Source organism: Oryctolagus cuniculus, unplaced genomic scaffold (genome assembly GCF_964237555.1).
Source record: "Oryctolagus cuniculus unplaced genomic scaffold, mOryCun1.1 SCAFFOLD_38, whole genome shotgun sequence".
Classification (NCBI taxonomy): domain Eukaryota; kingdom Metazoa; phylum Chordata; class Mammalia; order Lagomorpha; family Leporidae; genus Oryctolagus; species Oryctolagus cuniculus.
The window spans coordinates 633,671-657,639 of NW_027208391.1; the positions used below are offsets into that span (position 1 = coordinate 633,671).

At 41.2% G+C, this 23,969-nt stretch overlaps 1 protein-coding gene and 1 non-coding gene across 2 annotated transcripts; one reads left to right on the forward strand and one right to left on the reverse strand.

Annotated features, from left to right (window-relative positions):
- Positions 1 to 2,107: 2,107 nt before the first annotated feature.
- On the forward strand, positions 2,108 to 19,940 carry LOC138848404 (zinc finger protein 624-like). The gene is made up of 3 exons (XM_070067881.1): positions 2,108 to 2,349; positions 12,883 to 12,978; positions 19,167 to 19,940. The coding sequence occupies exons 1-3, from the start codon at positions 2,280 to 2,282 to the stop codon at positions 19,772 to 19,774; spliced, it is 774 nt and encodes a 257-aa protein (XP_069923982.1). The 5' UTR covers positions 2,108 to 2,279; the 3' UTR covers positions 19,775 to 19,940.
- Positions 19,941 to 23,132: 3,192 nt separating this feature from the next.
- On the reverse strand, positions 23,133 to 23,239 carry LOC138848405 (U6 spliceosomal RNA). The gene has a single exon (XR_011386157.1). It is a non-coding gene; the product is annotated as a U6 spliceosomal RNA (small nuclear RNA).
- Positions 23,240 to 23,969: the final 730 nt, after the last annotated feature.

Below are 23,969 nucleotides of genomic sequence, written 5' to 3' on the forward strand. Positions count from 1 at the left end.
AGAATAGATTTAAGCTGTTACCCAATTATAGGTGGGATTTAACTTGTCAAAAAGTATTTGTGAGGGTATCCTGGTGAGAAGAGAGCTTACAGGCAGACTTTGAAGTAGTGAACAGTGACTAAGCTACTGAATCAAGTTGGAAAGCTGTAAAGGACAAGACTAGAAATTAGATGTTATGTTGAATATTTTAATTTTACCTAAGGACATTCAAGTGTATATGTGCTTGGAATAGGTATTAATCTGATTTTAAAAAAGTGTTTTAACAGTGACTTTGAAATACAAGTTTTGTAAGAAACACTTGATCAGTAGTTCTATGTTGGTCACATGCATCCCTAATTTTCAGAGGTTAAGGCTCATACCATTATTAATTTTTAAGGTTTATTTATTTATTTGAAAGTCAGAGTTACAAAGAGAGAGAAGAAGAGGCAGAGAGGGAGAGAGAGAGAAAGGTCTTCCATGCAATGGTTCACTCCCCAATTGGTTGCAACAGCCAGAGTTGTGCTTTTCCAAAGCCAGGAGCCAGGAGCTTCTTCCGGGTCTCCCATGCAGGTGCAGGGGCCCAAGGACTTGAACCATCTTCTAGTGCTTTCCCAGGCCATAGCAGAAAGCTGGATTGGAAGTGATACAGCCCAGATTCAGACCAGTGCCCATATGGAATGCCGGCACTGCAGGTGGTGATTCTACCCACTACTCTACAATGCCAGCCCCAGCATAATGCATTCTTATTTCATATTGTTAAAGCTAGTTCTTTCCCTTGAACATGAAATATTTCATGAGTCTGTACTGAGACTTCAAGTTCAGAACCATGGAGTTTTTAACCTAATCTCATCAGTATTATATTTATATCCTCCTCTTTATATCTTTGTTCTCCCATACCAAATTGATTAGTTTTTAGGAACAGTGATAGACTAATTTGCTTTATCCAGCACTGCACACACAAAAGTTACAGAATATCATTTCTACTTCTACTACCAATAAGATTGCTTACTGAAAATGTTTTTTTTTTTTTTGTTACTGTCTTTGTTTTGGAGTTCTTACTCAGAGGTACAGAAAAATTACTGTGTTAAAATCACTCAGAATAGTTCCTCTCTGATAAATGGGTATGCTATTCCAGCTGGTTGTAGTCTACTAGATTGCTTTCTTGAAGTTTAATCCTTGTTTTAAAACAATATAAAATATTTCCACAGTTCAAAAGTCAAATATACGAAACAAGAAATATTCCAAAGAGCCTAGGTTCTATTTCAGTTTTCTCTACTGTTTCCTCCTTCTCTCAGTAGTTCATCATTTTTTTTGACAGGCAGAGTGGACAGTGAGAGAGAGACAGAGAGAGATAGGTCTTCCTTGACATTGGTTTACCCTCCAATGGCCGCCGCAGCTGGCGTGCTGCAGCCGGTGTGCTGTGGCTGGTGCATCGTGCTGATCCAAAGGCAGGAGCCAGGTGCTTCTCCTGGTCTCCCATGGGGTGCAGGGCCCAAGCACTTGGGCCATCCTCCACTGCACTCCTGGGCCACAGCAGAGAGCTGGCCTGGAAGAGGGGCAACCGGGACAGAATCCGGTGCCCCAACCAGGACTAGAACCCAGTGTGCCGGTGCTGCAAGGTGGAGGATTAGCCTATTGAGCCACGGCGCCAGCAGTAGTTCATCATTAAAAATACTTTGGACTCATTCTTCCATTATTTATATAAGCATTTGTACATATTTCATATCCTAACCAAAGAACTGCCCCCCAAAGTCTCATGTGTTCTTTTCTGTCTCAGAGCTTATAGCATTTTGTATCTGTGATCAATCTAGAACTGAAAGAAGATGATCTTTTACACAAGTCAGGGTTTTCTGAGATAGCAGGTTATTTGGGTAGAAACGACTAGCTGTAAACAAATATTTTAAAGACTTTCTAGAGAAGGAAGAAGCCATGCTGTTTGCCTCCAGAAAGTATAGTAGGATCAATATGTAGAGTTTCTAGAAAACCAAATTTGAATTTGGTAAAACTACTCGCAGATGGAACTCCAAAGATGGAATAGGCTTCCTCGTATGGTTTTAAGTTCTTACCACTGGAGAGATCTATATGTCCTATAAGGATTAAGCAGTTAGCATACATAATCATTTGGTGATTCTAATTTCTGGAGTTTTTCTCCAGTTTTATACATGTTATTCTGCCTAACAGGGATGATAGTATAGTCTCTGGGTGATCACGATTTATTTATTCTAGGAATCACTGACTTTTAAAGATGTGGCTTCACATCTTTTTAATGATATGACTTCACATTGGAGGAATGGAGATTGATGGACCCTACACAGAGGAACCTGCACAAGGATGTGATGCTAGAGAATTACAGGAATCTTGTCTCCCTGGGTAAGGTTAATTCCTCTTATATGTTGATAAATTTTCCCCCTTGACTCAGTTTACTGAGGATACAGAGCTTCTAAAGTACCTAACTGAATTTTAGTTTTGAGTTTAGGTGTCAAGCTCTCTGAATCTTTAGAGAACATTGTTGGTCATCGTGCTGTTCGTCATTCTTAACTAAATGATCTACTTATTGTAGAATAATAACTGCAAGCGGTCTTCAGAAAGTTTATGGAAATGTGTATTATGACAAACTACATGGATTTCACATTTTTACACCAAAATAAGCTCATACTGACTTGCTGTAACATGTCTGAATAGGTTCTAGTTTGAGGATAAGATATCAGTTTGAAAGGAGATCCTAACAGAGCACCTGAATTCTAAATTCTGCTGAAATTGAAACAAAACAAACATCATATTTATGTTGAAGCATGGGCTGGAAGAATGATGAAATCATTTATGCTTATTAAAAGTTTTCAGGGGGGCTGGCACCACGGCACAGTAGGTTAATCCTCCATCTGCGATGCCAGCATCCCATATGGGTGCCACTTGTCATCCCCGCTGCTTCTCTTCCAGTCCAGCTCTCTGCTATGGCCTGTGAAAGCAGTGGAAGATGGCGCATGTTCTTGAGCCCCTGCACCTGCATGGGAGACCCTGAAGAAGCTTCTGGCTCCTGGCTTCTGATTGGCTCAGCTCTAGACATTGCAGCCATTTGGGGAGTGAACCAACAAAAGGAAGGCTTTTCTCTCTGTCTCTTCCTCTCACTGTCTGTGACTCTCCCTCTCAAATAAATAAATAAAATTAAAAAATAAAAAAAAGTTTTCAGGGACAATGCCTCCAGAGAAATCAGTTTACTAATAGAAAAATTTTAAGAAGCAGCAGGGTGATGTTAAAGATGAACACATTAGCAGCAGGCAATCCATGACAATTTGTAAGGGAAAAATTAATCTTGCTTGTGCTTTAATTAAAGAGACCTGACAGTAGCACAACAGTAGCCAGCCCTAAACATCCCAATTGCCTCAGTCTGCCTAGCTCTGACTGAAAAATAAAGTGGAGCAGAATTTCCACTTGATCCCCCAGATCAGCCCCAGATAAGAGCAGAGACTACCATAGAAAATTGTAAAACTGGATCAATTTCTTTCGAGAATTGTAAGAGGAGATGAAACATGTCTTTACCAGTATAATCCAGAAGGCAGAGCACAGACAAAGCAATAACTACTGAAGGTGGAAGTGGTCTCATCAGAGCAAAGGTCATGGTAGCCAGATTTTGGGGGTGCTTAAGGCATTTTGCATGTTGACTTTCTCTGAAAGGCTAAAGAACAATAACATCTACTTATAGCATGTTTTTGAGAAAGTTGGTCAAAGTTTAGCTGAAAAACCATGCAGGGAAGCTTTCCCAGAGTGTCCTTCACCACAGTAATGCTCCTCCTCATTCCGCTTGTTGAACAAGGGCAGTATTGTGAGTGTTTTTTGGGAAAACATCAGGCATCCACCTTACAGCTCCTTCTGACTTGTTTTTGTTTCCTAACTTTAAAAGATCTTAAAGAATGCCCATTTTTCTTCAGTTAAAAAGCTACAGTGATGTGGTTAAAATCCCAGAGCCCTCAGTTCTTTCATGTTGGACTAAGTGGCTGGTATCATTGTTTACAAGTATCTTCAACTTGTAAGCTCATGTTGAGAAATAACATTTTATTTTTTGTGTCTTTTAATTCCATTTATCATGAACTTTTTGAAGTCCTTTCAATATGTTTTTTTTTTTTTTTTGGAATCTAGTTCCAAAGTTTATTCTCATCTGTTCCATAAAGGAATTATCAGTGCTTCTAAAAAGAAAGAAAACAGACATCAGCGCTGGAAGGGGAGCAGACCTGCGTGGAGAGCGTGGGAGCCCACAGTTCGGGACATCAGCGGCAGACTCAACACACCAGCGCTGGAATGCGAGGTGAGCTGAACCTCAATAACCCGAGACACCGGCAGGCAAGCGGAGAGAGGAGACTAGAGGGAACGACCCCCGGGGCGGGGGGGACTTCACCAAGCTAACTGGAAGAGAGAGAGAGGGAAAAAAAAAAGGTGACTGGTATGGACACGGGTTTCTCTCTCTCCGCTCACCTCTCAAGGGCGAGCAAGACAAAGAGCAGGCGCCATCTTGGACATACGTCATAAGCAGAGCGACCTCAGGTCTGCACCGGCCCTGAGCCTAGCAGTAAAACCTGACTCTGGGAGGGGCGAATTAACAGGAGATTAGGACTTAGTAAATTTATGGTGCTACTGAACTGAGACTGTGAAAAAAGAGACGGTGGGGGAGAGAACTCACGGAATTCACGTGAGCACTCTCCAGAGACGCTACAATTCTGTAACTTTGGCAACCCAGTGGGAGACTGAAGCAGAATTTGAGCCCACTCTAAGGGCCGAACAGATTCCCTGTGTGGTCCTTGGGAAAGAGCTTCTGATCTCTGGCTCCTGTGGGTATATCATTTGCCTGCTAACTACCTCCAACTTTGTTCAGCTGTGCAGAATAACGTCCCTGTTGAATCAAAAAAAAAAAGAGAGAGAGAGAGAGAGAGAGAGGTTTACCACGCCTAACCTGGGAGTGTCACCTTTGGCACACCAAACAGAGCTCTCAGGCCACACCCATCTCAAGCCCTAAGGCTCCATCAAAAACAGATAGTCCACTTAATCTAGAGTCATAGTATAACAAGAAAAAGCACCACAGTGAAGAAACCAAATATCTCCAATATGACAAATAACAAACGCAAAAACCAAGGTAATAAAAACAAGGAAGTCACCATGAAGCCCTCAAATGAAAAAGACACCCCAATTCAAGATTATGAGGATGATGACATAGAAGAAATGCAAGAAGCAGATCTCAAAAAATTGATAAGAACATTAAGAAGTTCTCAAAAACAAATTCTTGAACTACAGAAATCCTTAATGGACAAGATAGAAAATCTCTCTCGTGAAAATGAAATATTAAGGAGGAATCAAAATGAAACGAAACAACTAGTACAACAGGAAACTGGGATAGTGACTGAAGTGAAGAATTCAATAGATCAAATGAAAAACACAATAGAGAGCCTTACAAACAGAATGGGAGAAGCAGAAGAGAGAATTTCGGACTTAGAAGACAGAGAACAGGAAAGGATACAGTCAGACCAAAGAAAAGAAGAGGAAATTAGAAATCTGAAACATATTGTCGGGAATTTTCAGGATACTATTAAAAAACCCAACATTCGGGTTCTAGGAGTTCCTGAAGGCATGGAGAGGGAGAAAGGATTAGAAGGCCTTTTTAGTGAGATATTAGCAGAAAATTTCCCAGGTTTGGAGAAGGACAGAGAAATCCTAGTACAGGAAGCTCACAGAACCCCTAATAAACACGACCAAAAGAGACCCTCACCACGGCACGTTGTAATTAAACTCTCCACAGTGAAACATAAAGAAAAGATCCTAAAATGTGCAAGAGAGAAACGTCAGATTACTCTCAGAGGATCTCCAATCAGACTCACAGCTGACTTCTCATCAGAAACTCTACAAGCTAGGAGGGAATGGCAAGATATAGCCCAGGTACTAAGAGAGAACAACTGCCAGCCCAGAATATTATATCCTGCAAAGCTATCATTTGTGAATGAAGGTGAAATAAAGACTTTTCATAACAAACAGAAATTGAAAGAATTTGTTGCCACTCGTCCAGCCCTACAAAAGATGCTTAAAGATGTGTTACACACAGAAACAAAGAAACACGGTCATCAATATGAAAGAAGGTAAAGGAAGGAAACCAAGGAAGGAAAGCTCACAGCAAAAGATCACAGGGAATTCAAAGCATATATTAGAACTTATCTTTGGCAAATGGCAGGGCAAAGTTACCACTTATCATTAGTCACATTGAACGTGAATGGCCTGAACTGTCCAGTTAAAAGACACCGTTTGGCTGATTGGGTTAAAAAACAAAACCCATCTATTTGCTGCTTACAAGAAACACATCTTTCCAACAAAGATCCATACAGACTGAAAGTGAAAGGCTGGAAAAAGATATACCATGCCAACAGAAATGAAAAAAGAGCAGGCGTAGCCATCTTAATATCAGACACCATAAACTTTACCACAAAAACCATTAAGAGAGACAAAGAGGGACACTACATAATGATTAAGGGATCAATTCAACAGGAAGATATAACAATTATCAATGTATATGCACCTAACTACAGGGCACCGGTTTATCTAAAAGATTTGTTAACAGACTTAAAGGGAGACTTAGACCCCAATACAATAGTACTGGGGGACTTCAATACTCCACTCTCAGAAATAGACAGATCAATAGGACAGAAGATCAACAAGGATACAGTAGATTTAAATGACACTATAGCCCAAATGGATCTAACAGATATATACAGAACTTTCAATCCTACAGCTAAAGATTATACATTCTTCTCAGCAGTACATGGAACCTTCTCTAGGATTGACCACATACTAGGCCATAAAGCAAGTCTCAGCAAATTCAAAAGAATTAGAATCATACCATGCAGCTTCTCAGACCATAAAGGAATGAAGTTGGAAATGAACAACTCAGGAATCCCTAGAGCATACGCAAACACATGGAGATTGAACAACATGCTCCTGGATGAACAATGGGTCATAGAAGAAATCAAAAGAGAAATCAAAAACTTTCTGGAAGTAAATGAGGATAACAGCACAACATACCAAAACTTATGGGACGCAGCAAAAGCAGTGTTAAGAGGAAAGTTTATATCAATAGGTGCCTACATCAAGAAATTGGAAAGGCACCAAATAGATGAGCTTTCTATTCACCTCAAGGATCTAGAAAACCTACAGCAAACCAGACCCAAATCTAGTAGGAGAAGAGAAATAATTAAAATCAGAGAAGAAATCAACAGGATTGAATCAAGAAAAACATTACAAAAAATCAGCCAAACGAGGAGCTGGTTTTTTGAAAAAATAAACAAAATTGACACCCCATTGGCCCAACTAACTAAAAAAAGAAGAGAAAAGACCCAAATCAATAAAATCAGAGATGAAAAAGGAAATGTAACAACAGACACCACAGAAATAAAAAGAATCATCAGAAATTACTACAAGGACTTGTATGCCAGCAAACAGGGAAACCTATCAGAAATGGATAGATTCCTGGACACATGCAACCTACCTAAATTGAACCAGGAAGACATCGAAAACCTAAACAGACCCATAACTGAGACAGAAATTGAAACAGTAATAAAGGCCCTCCCAACAAAGAAAAGCCCAGGACCAGATGGATTCACTGCTGAATTCTACCAGACATTTAAAGAAGAACTAACTCCAATTCTTCTCAAACTATTCAGAACAATTGAAGAAGAGGGAATCCTCCCAAATTCTTTCTATGAAGCCAGCATCACCTTAATTCCTAAGCCGGGAAAAGATGCAGCACTGAAAGAGAATTACAGACCAATATCCCTGATGAACATAGATGCAAAAATCCTCAATAAAATTCTCGCCAATAGAATGCAACAACACATCAGAAAGATCATCCACCCAGACCAAGTGGGATTTATCCCTGGTATGCAGGGATGGTTTAATGTGCGCAAGACAATCAATGTGATACACCACATTAACAGACTGCAGAAGAAAAACCATATGATTCTCTCAATAGATGCCGAGAAAGCATTTGATAAAATACAACAGCCGTTCATGATGAAAACTCTAAGCAAACTGGGTTTGGAAGGAACATTCCTCAATACAATCAAAGCAATCTATGAAAAACCCACAGCCAACATCCTATTGAATGGGGAAAAGTTGGAAGCATTTCCACTGAGATCTGGGACCAGACAGGGATGTCCACTCTCACCACTGCTATTCAATATAGTTCTGGAGGTTCTAGCCAGAGCTATTAGGCAAGAAAAAGAAATTAAAGGGATACAAATTGGGAAGGAAGAACTCAAACTATCCCTCTTTGCAGATGACATGATTCTTTATTTAGGGGACCCAAAGAACTCTACCAAGAGACTATTGGAACTCATAGAAGAGTTTGGCAAAGTAGCAGGGTATAAAATCAATGCACAAAAATCAACAGCCTTTGTATACACAGACAATGCCATGGCTGAGGAAGAAATTCTAAGATCAATCCCATTCACAATAGCTACAAAAACAATCAAATACCTTGGAATAAACTTAACCAAGGATGTTAAAGATCTCTACGATGAAAATTACAAAACCTTAAAGAAAGAAATAGAAGAGGATACCAAGAAATGGAAAAATCTTCCATGCTCATGGATTGGAAGAATCAATATCATCAAAATGTCCATTCTCCCAAAAGCAATTTATAGATTCAATGCAATACCAATCAAGATACCGAAGACCTTCTTCTCAGATCTGGAAAAATTGGTGCTGAAATTTATATGGAGGCACAAGAGACCTCGAATAGCTAAAGCAATCTTGTACAACAAAAACAAAGCCGGAGGCATCACAATACCAGATTTCAGGACATACTACAAGGCAGTTGTAATCAAAACAGCATGGTACTGGTACAGAAACAGAAGGATAGACCAATGGAACAGAATTGAAATACCAGAAATCAACCCAAACATCTACAGCCAACTTATATTTGATCAAGGATCTAAAACTAATTCCTTGAGCAAGGACAGTCTATTCAATAAATGGTGCTGGGAAAATTGGATTTCCACGTGCAGAATCATGAAGCAAGACCCCTACCTTACACCTTACACAAAAATCCACTCAACATGGATTAAAGACCTAAATCTACGACCTGACACCATCAAGTTACTAGAGAACATTGGAGAAACCCTTCAAGATATTGGCACAGGCAAAGAGTTTCTGGAAAAGACCCGCGAGGAACAGGCAGTCAAAGCCAAAATTAACTATTGGGATTGCATCAAATTGAGAAGTTTCTGTACTGCAAAAGAAACAGTCAGGAGAGTGAAGAGACAACCGTCAGAATGGGAAAAAATATTTGCAAACTATGCAACAGATAAAGGGTTAATAACCAGAATCTACAAAGAGATCAAGAAACTCCACAAAAACAAAACCAACAACCCAATTAAGAGATGGGCCAAGGACCTCAATAGACATTTTTCAAAAGAGGAAATCCAAATGGCCAACAGGCACATGAAAAAATGTTCAAGGTCATTAGCAATCAGAGAAATGCAAATCAAAACCACAATGAGGTTCCACCTCACCCCGGTTAGAATGGCTCACATTCAGAAATCTACCAACAACAGATGCTGGCCAGGATGTGGGGAAAAAGGGACACTAACCCACTGTTGGTGGGAATGCAAACTGGTTAAGCCACTATGGAAATCAGTCTGGAGATTCCTCAGAAACCTGAAGATAACCCTACCGTTTGACCCAGCCATCCCACTCCTTGGAATTTACCCAAAGGAATTTAAATTGGCAAACAAAAAAGCGGTCTGCAGCCTAATGTTTATTGCAGCACAATTCACAATAGCTAAGACCTGGAACCAACCTAAATGCCCATCAACGGTAGACTGGATAAAGAAATTATGGGATATGTACTCTTTAGAATACTATACTGCAATAAGAAACAACGAAATCCAGTCATTTGCAACAAAATGGAGGAATCTGGAACACATCATGCTGAGTGAAATAAGCCAGTCCCAAAGGGACAAATACCATATGTTCTCCCTGATCGGTGACAACTGACTGAACACCAAAAAGGAAACTTGTTGAAGTGAAAGGGACACTATGGGAAACGGTGACTTGATCAGCATAGCCCTGACTGTTAATGAACAACTTAATACATTATCCCTCTTAGTAGTTTTTTTGTCTGTTCTACTTAATATGACTGATTCAATTCTGTAATTAATCCACAGTTATTCTTAAGTGTTGAAATTTAACTGAAATGTGATCCCTGTTAAACATAAGAGTAGGAATAAGAGAGGGAAGAGATATATAATTTGGGACATGCTCAAGCTGACTTGCCCCAAATGGTAGAGTTAGAAACATACCAGGGGACTCAAATTTAATCCCATCAAGGTGGCATGTACCAATGCCATCTCACTAGTCCAAGTGATCAATTTCAGTTCGCAATTGATCATAATGAAAGGACTAAGAGTCAAAGGGAGCACATAAGCAAGTCTAATACCTGCTAACACTAACCGATAGAATAAATAAAGGGGAGAGTGGTCCAACATGGGAAGTGAGATACTCAACAGACTCATAGAATGGCAGATGCCCTAAATAGCACTCTGGCCTCAGAATCAGCCCTAAAGGCATTCAGATCTGGCTGAAAAGCCCATGAGAGTATTTCAGGCATGGAAAGCCAAGACACTCTGGCAAAAGATCTCTGTGAGTGAGATCTCAGTGGAAAGAACAGGTCTTCAAAGAAGGAGGTACCTTTCTCTGAAGGGAGGAGAGAACCTCCACTTTGACTATGACCTTGTCTAAACAAGATAAGAGTCGGAGAACTCAAGGGGCTTCCATAGCCTTGGAAACTCATGACTGGAGCATAGGGAGATTACTGATGCCATAGACAGGAGTGTCAATTGGTAAAGTCAACAACAGGAGTCACTGTGCACTTACTCCTCATGTAGGATCTCTGTCCTTAATGTGCTGTGCATTGAGATTTAATGCTATAATGAGTACTCAAATAATATATTTCACTTGGTGTTTCTATGGGGGTGCAAACTGTTGAAATCTTTACTTAATGTATACTAAACTGATCCTCTGTAAAAAAAAAAAAAAAAAAAAAAAAAAAGAAAAGAAAAGAAACTATCAACTCCCAACTTGACTCTCACTGGGATTAAACATGACAATAGGTCTGATCTGATTTCATCATCATTAAAAAAAATCATCAAAAAAAAAAAAAAGAAAGAAAACAAATGTGTCCATGTTCTTTTTAATTAATAATTAATTTGAAAAACAGAATGAGCGAGAGGGAGAGAAATCTTTCATCTACTTGTCACTCTCCAGATGTCTCACAGCCAGAGCTGGACCAAGCTGAAGCCAGGAATCCAGAACTCAGCCTAGGCCTCCCACATGGATGGCAGGGACCCAACTACTTGAGCCATCACCTGTTACCTCCCAGGGTGTACATTGGAAATTGAGACAGAATTCAAACTCAGGCCTCTGATGTGATGTGGGTGTCCTAAGCAGTATCTTGACCACTATGCCAAACACCTACAACCATTTTTTAAAAAAATATTTATTTATTTGAAAATAAGAATTCCAGAGAGGCAGGCAGGGGCAGTCTCCCATTTGCTGATTCACTCCCCAGATGACCTCAACAGGTGGAGCTGTGCCAACCTGAAGCTAGGAGCCAGGAGCTTGCTCCAGGTCTCCCATGTGGGTACAGGGACCCAAGGACTTGAGCCATCCTCCACTGCTTTCCCAGGCCACAGTAGAGAGCTGGATCTGAAGTAGAATAGTCAGGACCTGAACCAGTGCCCATATGGGATGCTGGCACTGTGGGCGGAGGCTTTGCCCACTACGCCACAGTGCTGCCCCCCCATTTTGTGTTTATTTGAATTATTCCCATGATTCATTATCACATGAAACCATAGTATTAAGCTCTCTTGAGATAAATACCTTTATAATTCTCTAGATTGTTACTGTACAATAGAATGTTCTGCTATGATAGAGAGGCTCTAAGCCTCTGCCTATTGCACTGGAATTCCATATGGGTGCCAGTTCATGTCCCGGCTGCTCCTCTTCAGATCCAGCTCTCTGCTATGGCATGGGAAAGCAGTGGAAGATGACCCAAGTCCTTGGGCCCTGCACCCATGAGGGAGACCTGGAAGAAGCTCCTGGCTCCTAGCTTTGGATCAGCTCAGCTCAGGCCGTTGCAGGCAATTAGGGAGTGAACCATTGGATGGAAGACCTCTCTGTCTCTCCCTCTCTCTCTCTGTAACTCTACCACTCAAATAAATAAAAATAAATCTAAAAAACAGAAATCTGTGGGGCTGGTGCTGTGGTGCAGCAGGTTAACACCCTGGCCTGAAGTGCCAGCATCCCATATGGGCGCTGGTTCAAGACCCGGATGCTCTACTTCCAATCCAGCTCTCTGCTATGACCTGGGAAAGCAGTAGAGGATGGCCCAAGTCCTTGGGCCCCTGCACCCACATGGGAGACCCAGAGGAAGCTCCTGGTGCCTGGCTTTGGTTTGGCACAGCTCCAGCCATTGTGGCCAATTGGAAAGTGAACCATCAGATGGAAGACCTTTCTCTCTCACTGTGCCTCTCCACTCTCTGTGTAACTCTGACTTTCAAATAAATAAATCTTAAAAAAAAAAAAAAAAAAAAAAAAAAACAGAAACCTGTATCTTTGCTAGCCTATATCACACATTCAAGCCACTTGTGGCTTTTGAGCAGTTCAAATTTGCTCCACCTAAAGAACTGGATTTTTAATTTAATTTAAAGTCTAGTTTAAACTGTCATGCGTTGCTATTAGCAACTGTATTGGACAGTGCAGCTCTGTATCTTTCTGTAATAGCCACTCTATGTAGAAAATTGAGAACTGAGACTGAATTTGGCAGTAGTTCTCACAACATCAATCAAATCCTATTTATTTATTTTTGAACAGGGCTTGCAGTTTTCATACCAGATATGAAATCTCATTTGGAGAATGGAAAAGTACCCTGGGCAGTGCTGAGAGAAATTTCAAGAGGCCCCTATCCAGGTAAATTAATCAGAATCAAGAAAAAGGTTTTATTTCAAATAATATCACTGGGGAATGTTCAATGGAATATCTGAAATATTTTTGGGGGTACCTCTGCTCAACGTTGTCTCAAAGCAAAAAATCCCCGCACCCTGCCCCATCCTCTTCATCTCTGCCTCTCCTCTCTGTTCCCTACTTTTGGTTTCCTATCCCACCTACTCTGCTTTCTTAATTTTCAGATTTTTTCTTCCTTTTTATTAGAACATGCACAAAATATCCCTATCACTTTATCCTTTCCAGTTAATTCTGTTTTTCTGATTTGTTTCACCATTATCTGGCCTTCCTTCATTTCCTAAAAATGTTTTCTTATGCTAACTTTATTTCTTTAAGCTAAAATGCTTCTTTTAAGGTAAACCTATTTCAAACTAGAACTTAAGTTTTAATTTTTCACTTGCAAGCCTGCTGAAATTTTGAGGGGATCTTTCTTCCCTCCAGTTCTTAACTAATTGAGAGTACAAACAAGAAATGAATCAGTTGAGAATCAAAATGCAGTACCCACTTAGTATTTAATGCCTTTTTGTTTTGAGACAAGCTGGAGAACATGAAATAGTAACTGGGATGGGGGTGAAAGTGTTTCCCTCAGATCAAGTGGACAAGGGCAGCTTCTGGAGATGGGACATTTAAACTGGGCCATGAAAGGTCAGAAGCAGCCATCCTGGGGAAGTGGAGAGATCATCTTGCCAGGCAAAGGGAATAGCAATGCAAAATACCTGATAGGAAAAGGATTATAATACATCCTAAATAAGAAGGGATTTGCTGCTATGGAAACTCAAGGGAGGGGGAGACTGGTAGGGAGTAAAACTGGAGCTGGAGGGAAGCTGCCCCTGCAGGGCTTTGCAGATGATGGTCAGGAGCTTGGGTTCTAATCCAAGTGAGTGCAGAGCATGGAAAAATTTCAATGAAAGACTATTAGGAAACAACTCTGATTGAGTGACATAAAGCAGGCTAGGTTAAGAGGTTGTTCAAACAGTCTAGGCAAGAGATAGTAACTTGGTTAGGATCATGGTCTTGGAAAGACAAGTGGATTCTAGTTCTTATCTTTCTTCATGTTTTTTTCCTTAAAGTCTGTTTTGTCTAATTTTTTTTGACAGGCAGAGTTAGACAGTAAGAGAGACAGAGAGAAAGGTTTTCCTTCCATTGGCTTACTCCCCAAATGGCTGCTACAGCCGGTGCGCTGCGCTGATCCAAAGCTAGGAGCCAGGTGCTTCCTCCTGATCTCCCATGTGGGTGCAGGGCCCAAGCACTTGGGCCATCCTCCACTGCCTTCCCAGGCCACAGCAGAGCTTGACTGGAAGAGGAGCAACCAGGACAGAATCCAGCACCCCAACTGGGACTAGAACCCAGTGTGCCGGCGCCACAGGCAGAGGATTAGCCTAGTGAGCCACGGTGCTGGCCATGTTTTGTCTAATATTAATATCACTAAAACATCCTCTTTTTGGTTATTGTTTTCTCTGCTGTTACCTCTTTTCATCTTTTCACTTCTAATTTTTATGTATTCCTTTTATAAACAACATTCATTAATTTTATTTTTTAAGATTTATTTATTTACTTAAAAGTCAGGGTTACACAGAAAGGAGAGGCAGAGAGGGGGGGAGAGAGAGGTCTTCCATCTGCTGGTTAACTCCCCAGTTGGCTGTAATAAAGCTCCTGCTCCAATCTGAAGCCAGGAGCCAGGAGATTCTTCCTGATCTCCCATGCCGGTGCAGGGGCCCAAGGCTTGGGCCATTTTCTACTGCTTTCCCAGGCCATAGTAGAGAGCTGGATGGGAAGTGGAGCAGCCAGGACTAGAACCGGTGCCCATATTGGATGCTGGCACTTCAGGCCAGGGTGTTAACCCACTGCAGCACAGCACTGCCCCCCCCTTCTTTTAAAAAAAAAGATTAATTTTATTTATTTGAAAGAGTTACAGAGCGAGGTAGAGACAGAGGTCTTCCATCCACTGCTTCACTCCCCAATTGGCCAAAACAGCTGGAGCTGAGCCAATCGGAAGCTGAGCTGATCTGAAGCCAGGAGCCAGGAGATTCCTCCAGGTCTCCCACGCAGGTGCAGGGGCCCAAGGACTTGGGCCATCCTCTACTGCTTTCCCAGGCCATAGCAGAGAGCCAGATTAGAAGAGAAGCAGCCTGGTCTAGAACCGGTGCCCATAGGGGAGTCACTTCAGGCCAGGGCTTTAACCCGATGGATGCGCCACAGCACTGGCCCGTTAATTTTTTAAACCAATCTGACAGTCTATGTTCTTTGGAGTGTTTCGTCCATTCACAACTAATATGCTTACATCGTATCTAGCTCTGCCATCTAATTGTGAAAGTCTCTTGCCTATTCTGTATTCTTTTTCCTTCCATCCATGCCTACCTTTAGATGTACTACCTCTTATTGTTCTTTTTGTTTCCTTGGTAATTATTAGTCAGTTGCTAATTATACAGTTTTTAATTGTTTAGTAATTAAAACAGAGATTATAGCATGCCTTCTTGAATGAACAATTTAATACAAGTTTCTCTCCTCTCCAAGATAGAAGGAAATTATAATAGCTTATTCCATTTACCTTCACTTATATTTTATTGAAGTTATATATTTTAATTTTGTGTATCTCAGATCTCATCAGATGATATTATTATTACTTTATGTTTATTTCTATCATTCCTTTATGTTCACTTTTTTTCTTCATTTCTGAGCTTTATCTGGGATAATAAACACACATTAACATTTCCTTTTGTTCAGGTATTCTTTCAAAGACTGTCCTTTGGTTTGGTTTGGTTTGGTTTGGTTGGAGTTTTTTGTTTGTTTTTGTTGCCACAAAAGGTCTTTATTTGACCTTCTTTTTTTTAAGATTTATTTATTTAGTTGTTTGAAAGTCAGGTTACACAGAGAGGAGAGGAAGAGAGAGAGAGAGCTCTTCCATCCAGTGGTTCGTTCCCTAATTGGCTGCAATGGCCGGAGCTATGCTGATCCGAAGCCAGGAGCCAAGAGCTTCTTCTAGGTCTCCCACATGGACACAGGGGCCCAATGTCTTGGGCCATCTTCCACTGTTTTCTCAGGCCACAGCAGAGAGCTGGAAAGGAAGAGGAACAGCCGGGACTAGAATTGGAACCCATATGGGATGCCAGCGCTTCAGGCCAGGGCATTAACCTGCTGTGCCACAGCGCCGGTCCCTGACCTTCATTTTTGGTGGATATTTTTGATAAGTTAAGAATCCTGGGGCCAGCGCTATGGTGCAGCATGTTAATGCCCTAGCTTGATACACTGGCATCCCATATGGGCATTGGTTCAAGACCTGGCTGCTCCACTTCTAATCCAGCTCTCTGCTATGGCCTGGTAAAAGCGGTCAAGGATGACCCAAGTCTTTGGGCCCCTGCACCCATGTGGGAAACCCAGAAGTAGTTCCTGGCTCCTGGCTTTGGTTCAGCACAGCTCTGGCCATTGCGGCCAATTGGGGAGTGAACCAGAGGATGAAAGACCTCCCTCTGCCTCTCCTCTCTCTGTGTAACTCTGACTCTCAAATATATAAAATAAATAAATCTTAAAAAAAAAGAATCCTGTGTTCCCAAGTATACCAGAGTACTTCAAACAGTTTGTGGAATAATAGAATTAAAAGATAAGCTTATTTTGGTGTAAAATTTTTTTTGAAATCCATACTTGTTTTTTAATTGTCTTTTCCCATAGACTCTCTCTATATATTTTTAAATATTATCTATTTAAAAGGCAGAATTACAGAGAAAGAAAAAGATCCATCTTCTGGTTCACTCCCCATGTAGCTGCAATGGCTGAGGCTGGGCCTGTCCAAAGGCAGGAACCAGGAGTTCCTTCTGGGTCTCGCACCTGGGTGTAGGGGCCCAAGCTCTTGGACCATCTTCTGTTGCCTTCCCAGGTGCATTAGCAGAGAGCTGGATCTAAATCAGAGCAGCCAAAACTCAAACCAGTGCCCATATGGGATGCCAGTGCTGCAGGCTGGGGCTTTAACCCATTGTGCCACAGTGCTAGCCCCTCCATTTGGTTTTTATTTTGTACTTTATAATTCTTTTTAAGATTTGTTTATTTACCTGTTTTGAATAGCAGAGCAACAGAGGGAGGGAGAGACAGATCTTCATCTGCTGGTTCATTCTCCAAGTGGCTGCAACAGATAGGTATGGGTCATGCCAAAGCCAGGAGCCAGAAATTCCTTCCTGGTCTCCCACACCAGTGGCAGAGGCCCAAGCACCCAAGCAATCCTGCACGGCCTTCCCAGGCATGGCCCTTGTGCTTTCTAATTCTTTGATGAAATTATTAATATTTTCTTAATGTTCTTGAATATTGTTGTCACCAGAGAAAAGGCCATGGAAGCTGTTGGGTTCTTGTCTTCATGCAAGAAAGTGATAAAGCAAAGTGATAAAGTTTTATTGGGGATAGGGCATCCATCAGAATGGAAGGGACAGATAGAGTGCCCAGTCACTCAAACTGGGGTAGAGTGAGGTTACATGGTTGAGTGGAGAGAATATACCTGGGCAGGCCAGGCCAGGCCCAGCCAGGCAGATGGCTCAGCAGAGAGGCAGAGGGCTGAGCACACAGTCCATTTGGACTCCCTAGGTTTTTAAGGGAGTCTGTTTACCCACCTCCCCCTCTCCTCCAAGACGAAAGAGGGAGAGTCCTGACTGAAGGGTTTGCTAGGTGAAAATTAACAAATTCTTCCCCAGATTTGCTGGCTGGAGCAGAGTAGAGAGGCTTCCCTTAGGGGTCTGTGAAGGTTTTATTGCCTCATGTTATCAGTCAGGTAACCCATTTGGTCCTGAGGAGAGAATACTCCTGGGAGCTTTCCTTGTGAGGAAGAGCTGGGACTACCTGAGCAGGACTTTGAAGTGCAAAATACTGGGCTCTGGAGCTTCTGCAGTAGGTGCTGGTTTTCAGGCCTTTCTCACAAACACAGGCTAAATTTCTGCCTTCCTACCTAACATTGTTATGGTTATTTTAAAGTTTATGGATTGGGGGGGTCAGTGTTGTGGCATAATGGGTGTAAGCACCTCCTGCAGTGCTGGCATCCCATATGGACTCCTGTTCAAGTACTGGCTGCTCCACTTCCAATCCAGCTCCCTGCTAATGTGCCTGGGAGAGCAGCAGAGGATGCCCAAGTCCTTGGGCCCTGCACCCACATGGGAGACCCAATTGAAACGCCTGGTTCCTGGCTTCATCATGGCCCAGCCCTGGACATTGTGGCCATTTGGAGAGTGAACCAGTGGATGGAAGATCTCTCTCAATCAATCTCTCTCTCTCTCTCTGTAACACTGCCTTGCAAATAAATTAAGTAAATCTTTTAAAAATAAACAATTTTACAGATTAATTCTAAAGTTTATGGTCATTAAAATATATAGATTGATTTTAGATATGTCCCTATTATTTCTTTTTGCCTTTTTTCTCAAGTGACTTTTGTCTCCTTGTGTATGCCTATTTTGGTTTTCAAGAATTGGCTATTAAAACCTATAGCAGTAATTTGAAATTGTGTATTATATAATCTTTTCCCACCAAGAAATAATATTTACTTTTGATTGGCTGCTGTATTAGGGGTTCTATCAATCCTCAGCTACTTTGATTCAATTGGAAATTTAACTGAGCTGATTATTCCTTGAACAACCTGCTCTGTTTTTTTTTATTCATCCTGTCCTTAGAGCATTTCACCTTGAAGTTCCAGGCAAACCCTGTGAGTCCCAGGGATGACCCCTTTGGTCACCCTATATTCAAATCTGTCTTTCCATATGAGGCTATTGAAAATTCTTAACTATTTAGCCTCACACATTTCATGGAGAATTTGCAGGCATTGGTCTCCCATCACCACTGCCTTTAGGGTCTGCATGAGGCATAAGCTGGAGTCAGGTGTCAAATGCAGGTACTCTGATGTGAGATGCAGGTATCTTAACCAGCATCTTAACCACTAAGCTAAATGCTTGCTCCATGGATTTTTTTTTTAATAGGAGAAAATATCACTGAATGAGCCAATTTGATTATTTGCTCAACCACCTTCCCTTAATCCTACCTTTTTCTTCCTAGAAAGTAAGGTCAGTTTACGGCAATTAAAACCAAATGTTCATTTACCAGTCCATTTTTCACATGATTTATCTCACTTAGTGAGATTTCTTCAGCTTAGGAAGTAGAAGTTATTTTATTTTCTCTTTTTCCCTCCCTAGACTTGGAAACTAAACTTACAACCAGGAATGCTGTACTAACAGAGGATACTTCTGAAGATTTATCACAGGAAGCCATAGTAGAGAAACTCACAGAAAGTGGCCTATGGGATTCCAGAATGGGAAGATTATGGACATGGAATGACAGGATTTTGAGATTGCAAAATAGTCTGGAGAGTCACTTGAGTCAAAAGATTGTTACACAAAAGAAAATGCCCACTGGTCAAAGAGGCTTTAGATTTGGATCTGTTCTTTTTCCAGAACCAAAAGTTGTCACGGAAGAGCCCCACAGAAAATTCCAAACACAAGAGGAAGGGTTCACAAAAAATTTGGATTTGATTACAGATACCCACTTGGGGAAGGTAATTGGCAAGGATCCAGAAGACATCAAATCCATAAGGCAGACTTCAGAACTCACTTTGAGGGAGAAATCATTAAAAAAGAAAAACCCTATGAATGTGGCACATGTGAAAAAGCCTTTTGCTATAGGTCATTCAACATCAGAGAACACACCCAAAGAAAAACCTTATGAATGTAGTGAATATAGGAAAGTATTCAGCCAGCTCTCATATTTTATCATAAAAAATTCACACTGGAGAAAAACTCTATAAATGTACTGAATATGGAAAAGCCTTCATTACTACTCCAAATGGCCATTAACCTGTGAGAAGATTTGAACCCAAGTAGTACTCAGGGAAACGCAGACTAAACTTCCAATGAGATCAAGCTTCCACTCATGGAGATAGAAAAAAATCAAGAGATCTGTTGCTAATTGGACTTGGGAGACATGTGTATTTTTGTCTTTTTGCTTGTTTGTGAGGAACTTTGGTTTATTTTGGGAAATGTCACATTTAAATGTCAAAAAAGTATTTAAGTGTTTTGTTTAAAAAAAAAAAGATTTATTTATTTGAAAGAGTTACAGAGAGAAATAGAGACACATACACAGAGAGAGAGAGAGACGTCTTCCATCCACTGGTTCACTCCCCAAATGGTCACAATGGCCGGAGCTGAGCCGACCAGGAGTCAGGAGCTTCTTTCGGGTCTCCCATGTGGGTGCAGGGGCCCAAGGACCTAGGCCATCCTCCGCTATTTTCCCAGGCACCTTAGCAGAGAACTGGATCGGAAGTGGAGTGAGCAGCCCATATGGGATGCCAGCACTGCAGGAAGAGGATTAACCTAGTACACCACAGGGCCAGCCCCTAAGATGTTTTCATAAAATTAAGGGAACAGCTTATACAAATAACCATGTATTCTTACCTAAGTGTTCTAGCTTGTATTTGTACCAGCAGTCCAGCAATGCAAACTATTTAAAATATACATATTTATCCTTTGACCTAGAAGATGCAGTTTTAAGAATTTTTCCCATGGAAATAAAAATAATATCAATGCATAAGAATACAAATAGGGCCAGTGCCATGGCTCAATAAGCTAATCCTCCACCTAGTGGTGCCGGCACACCAGGTTCTAGTCCTGGTCGGGGCGCCGGATTCTGTCCCGGTTGCCCTTCTTCCAGGCCAGCTCTCTGCTGTGGCCAGGGAGTGCAGTGGAGGATGGCCCAAGTGTTTGGGCCCTGCACCCCATGGGAGAGCAGGAGAAGCACCTGGCTCCTGCCTTCGGATCAGTGCGGTGCGCCAGCCACAGCGGGCCGGCTGTGGCGGCCATTGGAGGGTGAACCAATGGCAAAGGAAGACCTTTCTCTCTGTCTCTCTCTCTCTCACCATCCACTCTGCCTGTAAAAAAAAAAAAAAGACAAATAAATAAGAGTGTTTCCTGAAGTATTGTTTAGAGGGAGAGGGAGAAAAGCCCCATTTGGAAAAGTAACCACTCATTACTAGATAAATTGTGATAAATCCTTATTTTGAAGCTGCATGAGGATAATTTTTAAAATGAGTTCTGTCTGTACGGGAGAACTTCATGATAGTTCCACAATGTTTTGGTAAATAATTGCTTTATAGCAGGAATGTATATACACAAGGTTCCATTTTTGTTAATGATTATAACATGTATTATGTACTTCTGTGTGTATGAGATTGGATGTGCATGGAGAAAACAATGGAAGACTATACATCAGGTATCAATACTGGTTACCTTGAGGGAGAAGGGATGTGGGGAGAAGGGAGGAGGAGAAGACTGGAAAAATGGAAACATGCAAATGTAGCATATGGTGTAAAACTATGCAATATTCTATATTTATGTGAACTTTGAAGGGACGAATGAAGTAGTCTCTGGAAACTTAATGATGGTTGTTTCAGGGTTGGTGGACTATCAGGTACTTTTTGTTTGACTTTTCTGTGTGTGTAAGTTTCTCTTTACAATTAGTAGGTAATATTTACATAAAAATGAATAGCATCTTTCTTGTGAAGCAAATTTATTTGACACCTACTGTGTCCCAGGCACTCCTATAGGTGTTGTTATATATAGGTGAGGGAAGGGTACTCTAGGGTCTAAAAGCATGAGAATTGGTTCTAATGTTGGGTAGACTCCCAAAAACTTACCCAGTACTTCATTCCTTCCACTCCCTGAATTTCATCTGGAGGAAGTAGTGAAAAGTTCAAATGAAAGACATGCCCCAAAATATCTGGAACTTTGTACAGGCTGTAGACCAGAAGACTACAGTCTCAAAAAATAGTTCCAGGGGCTGGCACTGTGGTGCAGTGGGTTAACACCCTGGCCTGAAGGGCTGGCATCCCATATGGGCACTGGTTCTAGTCCCAGCTGCTCTTCTTCAGATCCAGCTCTCTGCTTTGGCCTGGGAAAACAGTAGAAGATGGCCCAAGTCTTTAGGCCCCTGCATCCCATGGGAGACCCAGAAGAAGCTCCTGACTCCTGGCTTTGAATGGGCATGGCTCTGGCCATTGTGGCCAATTGGGGAGTGAATCAGTGGATAGAAGTCCTCTCTCTCTCTGTGCCTTTCCTCTCTCTGTGTAACTCTGAATTTCAAATAAATAAATAAATCTTTTTTTTAAAGTAGTTCCAGGGGCCAGCACTGTGGCATGGCAGATGAAGCTGCCTCCTGCAGTGCTGACATCCCATATGGGCTCCAGTTTGAGACTTGGCTGCTCCACTTCCAATCCAGCTCTCTGCTGTGGCCGAGGAAAGTAGTAGAAGATGGCCCAAGTCCTTGGGCCCCGGTATCTGCTTGGGAGACCCAGATGTTCCTGGGCTCCTGGCTGTAACCTGATCCAGCCCCAGTCACTGTGGTCATTTGGGGAGTGAACCAGCAGATGGAAGATACTTCCTTTTCATTTTTTTTCCAGGGTGGGGTGTGTGTGTGTGTGTGTGTGTGTGTGTGTGACTTGTTTTTAGTCCTCTGGAAGAGTGTAAAAGAGTGGCATCACTGGTATAGCTGTTACTTTTGCCATACGTGTTTTCCATAAAAATGACCAATGAAGCTTTCTTGGGCTAGTTTTCTTTGAAGAAATTTTTCAATTATGGATTCTATTAACTTGATATTAATTATTAATTTGATATAGGATGATTCAAATTTTCTATCATGTAAGTTTTAGAAATGAATTTTTTGATAATTTGTCCATATCATTTCACCAAAATAACTTAATTTTTGACTTTCAATAATTCATAATATCTTCTTATCACATATCTGTATGATTTAAAGTGAAGACCCCCTTTTCAGTCCCCATATTGGTATCTGTTTGCTCTCTTTTTAAAGTTTTCTTATTGAGGCTCTCTAAGGATTTTAATGTTTAAAAAAAGTCTCAACTATTAGCTAGTTTTCATATTATTACCTCCTATGTATTCTATTTAGATATGATTCACTTCCTTTTGTAGATTCTTGGAATGAGATCTTAGTTGATTTTCATCATTTCTTTTTTGCTAATATTTGTATTTATGCATTTCTTCATGAGTACTTATCTGCATCCAATAGGTTTTTATTTTATTTTTATCATTTTTATTGATAAAAATAGATGGAACAAGTTGAATCTAATTTAACCTTATGTTTTGATGAGGTTTTTTTTAATGGAACAATTCATGAATTTGCATGTCATCCTTGTGCAGCAGCCATGTTAATCTTCTGTGTCTCGTTCCAATTTTAGTCTATGTGCTGTTGAAGTGAGCACCTAATGGGCTTTCACAAACAGAGCCACCACCACTATCAAGCTATATTCAGTTCATACAAATTTAGGATTCTTACATCCTCCAGTTGAGCTGATACTTTTGTCAGTATTAAATAGCCTCCTCTGGCTGTCTAATTTCTTTTTTTACAATCAGTTTTTTTTTTTCCAGTCCTAATATAATCGAGGCAATTTTCCTTCGGTTAGTATTTGTATGGTATGGTAGGCAAAATTCTACAATGGTCTCCAAATTCCCAGCTCCTGGTGTGCATGCAGTTCCCAGCTATTCAAACTCTAAAAACTAGGTGCTTTTGTGAAGGGATGTTACAATTTTAATTCATTTAAAATTAATTTTAATTAAGGCTCTAGGTCAACTAACCCCAAGGGAAATGGCCCTCAGAGGGTGTGACATAACCAGGTGTTCTGCTGGTGATAAAGGTTTCATACCCTGTGGAGTCAGGGTGAGACTTCAGCTTTGTGGCTGACTTTGAAGGTGGTGGGGCTATGTCTCAAGGATTGTAGGCAAACTGATGACAGAGCAGTGTGTGGACAACAGCCAGCAAAGAAATGGGGACCTCAGCTCTGCTCACTGGTTGACGAGTTTGCACGTGGGTTCTTCCCAAGTCCCCAGGCGAAATGCAATCCAGTTGACCCCTTGATTTCAGACTTGAGACCCAGACAGTGCATTCTTGGATTTCTGACCTACACAGCTGCGAGCTAATCCACAGTTGATGTT